An 11,328-nucleotide genomic window follows, 5' to 3' on the forward strand; every position below is an offset into this window, starting at 1 on the left:
AGCCCGAGAGGTGGAGAAGAGCTGGAGGCCCAGGTACCAGAGTATCCAGGATGGTAGACAGGGGCAGGTAATGGCGAGACGTGTCCAACAGCACGCCCCGGTGAGGGAAGCGGGGAAAGTCCACAATGTCTGTCTTGTTGATGAAGAGCTGCGCAGGGCGGGATCCAGAGGAAACACCCCACAGGGCAGGAGGGGATAAGGCAAACCCTCCTGAGTATCTGAATAATCCATCTATGACTATTCTGCAGGGTAACATCTGCCGACACCTCCCGCCCTCCACACCAATGATGGTCAGCAGCATCTGCTCACGCAGGCTGAATACGGCCGCCACACACACCCCTCCACCCACAAATGTGGTTCCAACTTCTTCCACAGCAAGGTGACCTCAAGGCCATTAATAAACAATGACTTGGGGAAACTAATTAGAGTGACGCCAAACAGGCCAAATCTACCGGATCGAGTTCTCCCGCCATATCCTTGAAGGGGCCATCTCAAACCGGCCTGGCTAAGGCACAACAACTTGAACAGTGGGAGGAAACCCTCCGGAGCAGGGGTCCTCAAACCTTTTAAACAGGGGGCCAGTTCACTGTCCCTCAGACCGTTGGAGGGCCGGACTCTAGTTTTAAAAAAAACTATGAACCAATTCCTGTGCACACTGGACGAGTCGGCTGCTAAGCAGGACAGGCAGTGGCGGCAAAAAACCCCGGCCGGCCGGATAAATGTCCTCGGTGGGCCGCATGTGGCCCGCGGGCGGGCCGTAGTGAGGACCCCTGCTCCAGAGAGTGAAAAGGGGCCCCTCCCTGAGGGCCTACACTCACCGTGCCATCAGCAGACCTCCAAATGAGCTGGCTAAAAGTCTCCAACCCTGTGGAGAAGTACAGAGGCAGAGTGAAAACCGGGGAGGTGGGCAAGGAGAGACGGCGACTTGGAAGAGTCCCCGGGCAGCAGGGCCCCGTGTGTGGACATGTGGCGACAGTGGGCACCACCTGGACTTGAGTATTCTCAGCAGCCAATAAAAAGGGAGAAGGCGGGTCTCCATATCCCTTTATACTCTGGACACACTGTTTGGGCAGGCAGGACTGGATAGGGTCGAGTGCCGCTCCTTGAAGGACAGACACCTCTGTCCTTCCTAGCTCCTGAGCCTTGAACTCACAAGACTGGTCTGAAGAGACCAGGATGTGTCCATGTGAGGAGGGTCGCAGGAACAGGAGCAACAACTCATCAGGAGCCGAGCAAGCTCAGAAAGGCGTCCCCAGCCTGCGGTCCCTTCCCTTCTCCCAGGCCGGCGGTGGGTATGAGATCAGGAACTTCGGTGCACAGTTAGACCCAGAAGAGAAGGACATGGTCGTGTCTTCCTCTGCAGGGCTTGGAAAGAGTCCGGCTGTAGCGAGCTGGGGCAGTGATTGACCCTGAGGAAGTGGTCAGTCCCAGGACACAGAGTTTTCTAGATTCCAGCAAGGCCCGTGGGCAGGCGTGTTCAGTCCAGAAGGCTACGTGCTCTCAATAGCTGAAGCCACACTACCCCGCAGGACTCCTGGCGTCTCAGATTTCCAGGAGGAAAGAACCCACAGGACCTTCGGGGTCACACAGCCCTCCACTTGAGGAACACTGTTGGAGCCAGCTTTGTCTTTCCCTCTTCGGAGACACCGAGGTCCAGGACACCCTCTAACTCCACCTAACCAACCAGCACCTGCGCCCACGGGACAGGAGGGCAGAAAGCCTGGCTGGCACGTTGCCTTCCTTCCTAGGGAAGGGGCAGCGCCAGGAAGGAGAAACAAACTAACACCCGCCTCGGATTTCTGTGAGCATTCTCCCCAGCACCCATCGGCAGAGTGATTCCAGGAGTGGAGGCCTCTGGCTAAGTCGGTAGCTAAGGACCAAACACTTTTTCAGTAAGCCAGGAGAAACGGCAGGGATCTGTTAGCTAGTAACTTTTGTTCCCGCAAGAAACATCTCACTCACTCCCTGCCAGCAAGTCGATTCTGACTCAGCGCAACCCCAGAGGGCAGGGCAGCACTGCTCCTGTGGGTCTCTAAAACTGGAACTCTTCATGGGAGTAGAAATTCTCATCTTTCTCCCTCAGTTTCAAACTGCTGACCTGTGGTTAGCAGCCCCACGGTGTAACCCACTCCGCCAGTAGGCCACTAGGACTTCTTGTTGACACGGAAGCTATAAGCAGAGCCTTTTCTTCAAGGTCTCGATCAAGAATGCAGCTTCCCGCAGTGCGGGCATTAGCTGGCCCTCTCCTGTCCACCTAGCCCACCAAGGTCAGGCTTGCTCCTGCCCCTCTCCCCCAGCGGCAGCCCCACTGGTTACCTCGGAGAGCTCCCCAGACAGTCTCAGAGAGGAGGAAACACTGCTCTTCATTGATGGTCAGGGTGTCTGAAATGATAGAAATTCACTCCATCGGGTTGCAGTTTTCAACGCTCAGATGATCAAAGCAGGTGGCTTGTAAAAAACCTTGGATTAGCACAGCACAGCAAAAGAACACTTTAAAAACCTTTCAGAGAGGAGCTACGTGCAGAGCAGGACTGCTGCAGGAGGGCCAGCCTGGAGGAGCGGCCAGCACCATGGCTCTGCGGTGATGGGGTCAGCCTGGAGCCAAGCTCTGTCTCCTTCACCAGCAACAGGAACTCCTGCTGCCTTTAGCTGAGAGCAGGAAGAGCCCAGTTGGCATAGGAGCAAGGGATGCCTCCAGGGGTGAGTCTAGGAGACAAGGATCCCAGGGCCTTTGTCATCCTTTCCCCTTTTCTCCCGCCTCCAGTTGCTTTACCCAAGAATGTGAGGAAGACACCCCCAAACGAAGACGAGCAGACTCGTGGAGAGTAGAACAGCCCCATAGGGTTTTCAAGCTGTGGCCTTGTGGAAGCTGACCACCAGGCCTGGATTCTGTGGTGCCTCTCAGTGGGTTTGACCCACCAACTTTGAGGCTAATGATTGAGCACTTAACCATTTGTATCCCTCAAGACTTAAGACACCTTTTTTCTCCAGTGCAGGGTCTTGTGGAGAAAACCGGCAAAGTGCTCAAATTCCTGCAACGGATATAGAACTGTACTCAGCCCAGAAGCCAGGTATTCCATGAGATTCCACAAGCGTCCAGTGTAATGTTCCTCAAGCCACCTTTTGCTAGACCTTCTGCAGCACTCACCTTCTATGGCGCGAGGCTCTTGGTGACCTTTAATCTCCACAGCTATGGGGGCCTTCAAGCTAGAAGCCCAGGGTATGATAGTTTGTTTTTGTGTGGGCCAATATGGCACTTGTAAGAAGATACGGGTGGAGTTTAACCTGTCAATTAGGTTGCAACTTGATGACCATTGGATCCACATGACCTTGCACCCACTGTCCTGTGACCTGCCTACATTCTGCATCATCGCACATGGCTGCAGAAGTTGGAAGAGGGACTTAGGGACTAGTATCAGACTTATGGACTTGATCTGGACCGAGCTGGGAGGTATGCTTGATATATAATTACGTCTTGATATAAAGCTCTCTCTTACACATGCATGAATGTCACTGGAGTTGATTGTCAGCCTGGCCTAACACGTAGGGTTCACTATTCCAGACAAGTGTTTGCTCTTCTCGCACAGGGAACACGGTGGTACTTACAATTCTCCACCGATTCCAAAGTAGGGTACTGGTCACACCCAGGCTTGGTCACAAACAAAGTCAATGAGTTCTTCGCTGCCATCTTCTGGTTTCCTGCAAGGACACCATAAACTCAGCGTGACTGACTCGTCACCAGAAACAACAGGCAAAACCCAGTCCCTTTGGGAGGGCCTCCGTCTTGGGTCCCTTCAGTTTGCACGCCGTGCCTGTGGTACAAGGGAAGGGAGGCCATGATGTCCACCCTTGACTTTGGCCTAGCTGTCCAATTTATTCATTCTCCCGCTCAATAACCCGCCCAACCTATGAAGACCTGGATGCCAACTCCTCCAAATCTCCACTATTTCCAGCTCCTCCCGGACTGTACACAGCACAGGACCCAAAGACCCCATAGACAGTTTCTGAAGTACAGGCAGTTCCACAGCCCCGCTACTCCAAAGAATGGTGCGATCCGCAGATTAACTGTCAAGTTGCCAAGTGTGATATTGGTAAAAAAAATAAGTTTACAGCACAGCAGCTGTAGATCAATGATGTTTAAGGTAAGTACACTGTTCTAAAATGTTTATCCTAACGATATTTTCTCAATGAAGAGAACAGATTTACATTCTGGTACGTCCATCTGCATCTTGTCTCATTGCATACTGGGGCATTAGCACTGCTCTTATTGATTTTTAAAGTTTTATTGACAGAATTCACATACAACTCAATGGCTTATACATATTAAAAAGAGTTGTTCAATCATGACATCAATTTTAGAACATTTTCTTCATTCTTGTAACCATTATTATTAGCCCCCTATTTCCGCCCAACCTTCTCTGCCATAACCCTAAGAAACTATTCATCTAGTTACTGTCTATATAGGTTTAGCTATCTTAGGATTTATGCAAAGAAAATCACACACATATATATACACACACATAAACCAACAACACTAAAACACAGAAAATCCTGAACTCCACAGGAAGCAGAAAATAATAAAAACCAGAACAAGTTAAAAATGGGTCAAAAGGGAAAACCAATGGTCCAGTGTTACAGTGTAACCTCACTATATCTGCAGCAATCTACTTTCTAATGCACTCTGCTTGGAGACAGACTACGCAAGTCCCTGGTCCACGCGTCATCGATGGAATCCATGTGGGGGCGCTGCGAATGGATTTGGGGCTTTCTTTGTCATCCACAGCTTTCTGCAAATCAAGTGCTAGCGGGCCAAGGCCAACTCACAACTGCATTCTAGATCCTGGAAACTCACTCCCACACCTTGAAAGAGCAGCCAGGTTGCAGGGCAGAGACCGCTGCCTCAAAGCAGAAGACCTAGGGTCATCCTAAGCTCCCCAAGTAGGCAGGTCATTCGATAAACTCTACCTGCATCCCCAACAGCAGAGAGGACTTACTCTTGGGGCAGGGTGAAGAAAACACAGAACATGAAACCCCCTATTTAAACTATACCCCAGTCCCCTGCCTCCTTGTCCCCACTCCCAACAACACAAGTCCCAAAGCCCCAATTTCCATGTGTAGAGAATTCATCTGCATTAACTACTCCACCAGTCAGTAAGAGAGAGCAAAAATCCTAAGCTTTAGCATCAGCCTCCGGGCCTCAGCCTGCCAAACTGAAGGGAAGTTTCAAATAATCCGCTTGCATCCCTATGGTCTCTGGGCTGAAAACAAAATGAGAGGGCAGCGAACACCAGGCTTATCTTAAAGGTTATTTGGAAGAGGAACATACTTAATTGTTTTTTTCCTCTTAAATTGTTATATTTTTATTTTTCCAAAATCCACCTGGGCTCTTTTCTCCAGGCAGCAGTCTTTTCTGGGGAGGAGGTCACAGACTCTTGGAGAACTGATGAAAAGACCTTTTCTCTGAACAGAGGCCCTAAGCTGAGGCCCCTCTCTGCCACCCTCACCACGGCCTCTTGGGGAAGCAGATACTGAGTCAGGCGGTGCCTTAACCAAGCTCTGTAGGGGCAGGTCTCGGGGAGGTAGCAGTGTGGGAGCTGGCAAAACAGGAGGGACACTTCAATGATGAAAGGGATGTAAACAGAATCCCAAGCATTGCGTTTCCGGCCTCCAAGTTGCTCCTCTGCTGAGCTCGGAAGAGCAGGAAATAGGCTGGCGACAGTACAACCACCTCCACACCCGCCACACCCTCTCCGGCAACCGTGGTGTGCCCCGTCCCCCATCAGGCTGGCAGACACACTCCTATGAGCCCTCGTTGGACAGCAAGACGGCTGAGAGTTGCAAGATCTTTATTAACTCTTAGTATTATCACCATTTTCCCACCCCTTATTAGGACGATTCCATTGTTGGGCTAGACTGTCCTAGTTTCTCTCCTGAGTAACTAGAAAAAAATCCTTCCATTTGGCTTCCCCCTTCCTCCACCTGTCCCCCATCAAAATCCACTCTCCTCAGAGATCTTTTTAATAGGAAAAGCAGCTTATTATAGTCTTTACTTAAAAGTCTTCATTGACTCCCTTAGTTTTGGGGGTAACGTCTGGAATAAGTCTATGACTTCTGAGTTTTTGCATAACCTGGACCCCAGCCTTCACTTTTTCTGCTCCTGTGCAGTGCCTCTCACACAAGCGCATTCCAGACCCCCTAAATTGCCACACTGCCTCACCTGCTTCCCCATGTTTTCTTTGCATACATTACTTTCTCCGCTCGAGACAAATGCTGCATTACCCCTGCATCTTGCCTGCTTAAGAGACATCCCTGAGTTTTCTTGCCCAAACTTCCATCACCACCTCCCCTTGCTGAGAGACCTTCCTATGTGCTTAGGAAGCGGCATAGCCATATGTCTTTGAGGTCACACATCATACATGCTGTGTGTCTATCTCCTCCCCTAGTCCATAAGCCCCGCAGCAGCAGGCACCACTCTCAGGATCTTGGTGCTCCCAGTGCCTGACACATGGTAGCCATTCAGTAAATGTTTGCTGAAAAAATGGATGGTGCTGGAATGAAAAAGAAATGCACATTTAATTACATACATGCACAATGATCATGGAGCATCATCGTCAGGCATACATAGCAAACAGCTAATGTAGATATAGTGCTCTTATACACCCAAACCTAGTCTTTCTGAAGTCCTGCCACTGGCATGGGGTGGTAAAAAGAAACCAAGGCATGACACATTTAGCGCAGGAATACGGGGAGCATGCTCACACCACATGAAGAACAGAACCAATGTTGTTCATTGTTGTGTTAGTCCGGCTGGACTAGAGAAACAAATTCACAGACACTCATATTTATGTATCTAGGAAAGAGCTTTATATACAAGAGCCAAATCTCCTGTACCATACATCACCCAACCTGCAAGCCTCCAGAGCCCTGTCCCATGATTATTTAACTATGTCCGTCTGCAGCCCATTCGATCTCCTCTTTAACCAAAGCCTGGCTATCTCTAGGAATACCGCTTCTCCAGACACTGCTCAGTTGAAGTGGCTCCTTCTCACATCCTAGTCTAGCGCTGTGCGAGGGTCATCTGGGCCACCCATCCTCCACCACTGAGATACAAAACCACAAACACCCCGCCTTGTTTGCCTCTCCTTGTCATAACCCTCTGAAACTTCCTGCTCACTCTTCCTTATTACTACAGACTTTGGAACCTAGTCCCCAGTCCTCCTCCCCACCCCACGGCTCGCCATCATCGAGGTGATTTCCACACTCAGAGGAAGAACTAACCCACATTGTGGCTTGGAAGTTACCCAACAATATCCTCCTGTTTTTCAGCCACCCTCCCATGGTCACCTTTTGAACCTTCTTATTCCTTAGAAGTGTTCAAATGTATTGTCCGAAGCTTCAGTGCCATGTAGCTAAGCATTCGCCAGACACGAAATACCTCACATTCAACATGGCTAGAACCAGACTTTATGACTCTTACCCCAATCTCTCAACCTCTTAATCACTTACTCTGTGTGTGTCCTCTTTCCTACCCCACCTACTCTTTGCCTGGTTTGGGGGGATGGTGACAGAATCCAATCAAATTGCTGGATGAGATCCCCGAGTCTTCCTCAGCATCGTCCTCTGCATTCCCAAATGCTCTACCTCCTAAATCTCTCATTTTAATCTGTCTAGTTTGCTCTGTTCCTACAGCCACCGGCCTAGCTCAGCTACTAGTGTCTCTTATCGGGACCATGGTCGTTAACAACCTCTGAACTAGGTTTCCGACCTCTAGCCCGGCTCCTCAACCACGACGCGCCACATGCAGAAAGTTTGGTCACACCACTTAACGCACTTAATGGCTCTCACAGGCATTCCTTGATCTTAGGATAAAGTTCATGTTCCCGATAGGAGCTCGCTAGGCCATTTCATGACTTCGCCTCTGCCACCTCTCTCTTTTCAGAGCTGTAGGTCTCAGAAGCCAAAAGTCACTGCCCTGAGTCAATTCTGACTCACAGCGACTCTCTACAGGGTAGAACTGTCCCTGTGAGTTTCTGAGACTGTCAACTCCTTATGAGAGCAAATAGCCTCATCTTTCTCCCTCAGAGCAGCTGGTGCTTCTTGGGAAAAAGACAGGGTTTTCTACTCCTCAGAATTACAGTCTTGGGAACTCACAGGGACAGGACTGTAGGTATGCTTCAAATATATTGGCTTTTCCCCCCACACAGGTTTTCTGTCTGGAGTATTACCTCTACCCCACTAAATCTTACTTTCACATCTCATTAGGCAGTTCTATGAAAGCCTTCTCAACATGCACACCTGCTTCCCAGCCCCCACTACAGGCCAGGGATTCCAAAGCACCGTGCGTTCCCTCATCACAGTAAAAACCAGTTTACTGCAGATCTGTATCTGTACAACTCTTGTGTGCTGCCGAGCCAATTGCAACTCAGAATACCCCTATCGGACGGAGTAGAAATGCTCCCTGGCGTTACCTATGCTGTAAATTTTACAGGAGCAGATTGGCAGGCCTTTTCTCTCACTGACCTGGTGGGTTCAAACCCTACACGTTCCTATTAGTAGTCAAGCACTTAAACATCATGTAAATTCTTTAAAGATGGGGGCAGTTCAGTGTATGTAATAATCCATGGACCTAGCTCTACTGACAAATTATGGTGTAATAAATACTATGTGCACTAAGGATGGATGTGTGATGAAAGGGAGGGAGGAAGAATGCTACTGAAATCTGGTAACAGTGGGTTGGAGATCAACATATAGATTGCCTGAGTGCTAATAAATAAGCAATTAGATGTTGGAAGTTACTTACACCAATTAACGCTAGGCGGTTATCAAGACTTAATCCTATCAGAGCCCAGTAGTTTTCCAGATAGATAATTAGTATAATGCTTGGAGAAGGTATATTTAACGTACAGAACACCTAGGACCATGGCAACATTATTCACAACAGCCATCAGATGGAAACAGGCTAAACACCCATCAGTGGACGAATGGACAAACTAGCCATGGTCCACATCCACACTGGAATAGTACACATCTTAAAGAATGATGATGGAACAGTGAAACACCTCACAGCATGGATGGATATGGACGGCATTTTGCTGCATGAAGTTAGTCAATGACAAAGGGGAACATATTATATGAAACCGGTGTTATGGGGGGAGGGGGTTGGGGATCAAGAAATGGTTCTTATAGCCAAAGAAATAGACTTTGAAGGTCAACAGTTCAAAACCACCTGTGGGAAACAGAAAGATTTCTCCCAAGTCGTCTCCCCCAAATATATGTTAGACTTAGGACACTGTTTGCAACTAATGGTAAATGATTGTCAAGTTACCTTCCTAAAGGCAGTCAGCTGCCAGACTACTGTCTGGGCCCACCACAGGTAGGGCCCGCTCCCTGTTGTTAAGGTCAATGGGCTACTTCTCCCTAAAGGCTTGTGACCATTAGTCTGGTCGGGTGGGGTTTACACCCAACTGATAATGGTTCTATGGAGATCCAGAGAACAGGTCAAACCTGCTCAGTGACATCCAAAGTTAGGTTGCCCTCCTGGATCTAGGATCCGCCCTTCTTGTCACATGTATACCCCCAATCCTTCCTCTTCCTATTGCGTGTATAGCCCTAGATTGTCCCCCCTCATTGCTGTATAACCTATAGTGCAACCCCTTCCTGTGATGTATGTCTTTACCTGTAATTAGTGGGCTTGCACTCCCCCCAAAGGTATATAGGCCTGGGTTAGCAATAAAGAGCCCCCTTGGCCTCTCCTTGGCTCCTTCTTCTCTCTAGTCCTCTTCTCCCCTATTACCTTTCCCCTTGTCCTCCTTCCCCTCCCCATCTCTCCTGCCCTCCGCCCTCCCATCTCTATGTGGACCACCCAAGCAGGGCTGAGGTGAGCATGCTACCATGAAATGTGCCTGACTCCATTATTTTACTCTTTTATCTCTCATCCTCTCTATGACTTTATTATAATCTTTGTATGTCTCAACCATACAATTGCGCCTATCGAACCCGCAATTAGTTGTGGGGGCCGGCATTTCCCCCACAACCACCAGCCGCTCCGAGGGAGAAAGACAAGACTTTCTATACCCATAGAGAGTTACAGTCTTGGAAACCCACAGAAGCAGTCCTACTCTGTCCTGTAGGGTCTCTTTGAGTTGGTTTAAGCTTGGGAATCAAGCTGACCCCTCTAGTGTTCTCAGTCATTATGTACGATTGATAAGGAGTCAGTTGGAGATTTAATGCCAACACTGTAGAACATAGAATCCTTCTTTCTTGTATGCCTTGTGCTTTATGTATTCATGGTGCTTTATGGTGTTTGAAACTGTCAGGTATCATAAGCATTATGACCCACCTTATGTAATTAGTATTTTAGAGGAAATTAATCTAAATATTGTGTGAAAAGTTGGAATGAGTTGAGCACCCACCAAATGGCCAAGTTACTGGAAGGATACTCTGGTAGCTAGCCTAGTGATTACATAAAAAGAATTATTTTTTCTCTTGGTTCCACTTGGAGTGGTTATTGATTGGGTTCCGTCGCTCCAGGGCAAGGACCCCATGTTTGTGGGTAACACCAACACTAGAGACTGGAAGGACAAGGCCAAATTCACCCAGGAGGCTGTGTACCTGGAAAGCCATCTCCTTCCAGCCAGTCTTAAGTGCCGTACAGAAGAAGGATGCGCTGACATCCAAGCTGAAAAGCACCCGCACTGCCTCCTTTCCAGAGGAAAGAGATCGCACACCACACCCAAGGCCCAGATAACACCAAGATGCGGACACAAGGCTAACACACCACTGTGGGCGGGGGATCAGGTCTGAGGGTATGCATGGTCAGGGAGCTCAAACAATACCACATCTTGAAAAAGACGTAAAGGAAATGAAGGAAAAAAGAAAAAGGAAATGAAAGAGAGAGGACTGGTGTTCCTGACCCACGATTGGGTCTTTTGTGCTACAGCCAGTAATGGTGCCTGTCACTAGGTGCTGTGGGGTTGACTTTCGACTCAGTAACCCAGTGTGCCAGAACTGGCCTGGAACAGCGAGCACATCAGCACCACGTCTCCGTCCAACAACTGTGAGGCAGATCACAGAGGCAGTCGCACACAGAGCCCGTTCCACCTTCACGACGGCGAGAAGAGAGGCTGATGAGGACTCCTGGCCTAGGAATTCGAGATGGAACCAGGCAATTCTTTTACCCCTTGGCTAAACATTATGCTCGTTACCAATCTCCTTTCCAAAGACAACATACTCCTCACAGCGTGTCTTGTCCCGCCAGCCTCCAAATACTTTATTTATTTTTATAAATCATTTTATTGGGGGCTCTTACAGCTCGTATAACAATCCATA

At 48.9% G+C, this 11,328-nt stretch overlaps 1 protein-coding gene across 1 annotated transcript in view; it reads right to left on the bottom strand.

Annotated features, from left to right (window-relative positions):
- HEXA (hexosaminidase subunit alpha) overlaps positions 1-11,328 on the bottom strand; it is a 29,356-nt gene that overhangs the window by 7,821 nt on the left and 10,207 nt on the right. Inside the window, exons 2-5 of the mRNA XM_045285749.1 lie at positions 3,607-3,699; positions 2,317-2,382; positions 819-865; positions 38-148 (exon numbers count right to left, since the gene is read on the bottom strand). Coding sequence (XP_045141684.1) covers positions 38-148; positions 819-865; positions 2,317-2,382; positions 3,607-3,699 — 317 coding nt within the window. The remainder of the gene's footprint in view (positions 1-37; positions 149-818; positions 866-2,316; positions 2,383-3,606; positions 3,700-11,328) is intronic.

Source organism: Echinops telfairi, unplaced genomic scaffold (genome assembly GCF_000313985.2).
Source record: "Echinops telfairi isolate 266 unplaced genomic scaffold, ASM31398v2 ScPeMD7_7475;HRSCAF=8513, whole genome shotgun sequence".
Taxonomy (NCBI): domain Eukaryota; kingdom Metazoa; phylum Chordata; class Mammalia; order Afrosoricida; family Tenrecidae; genus Echinops; species Echinops telfairi.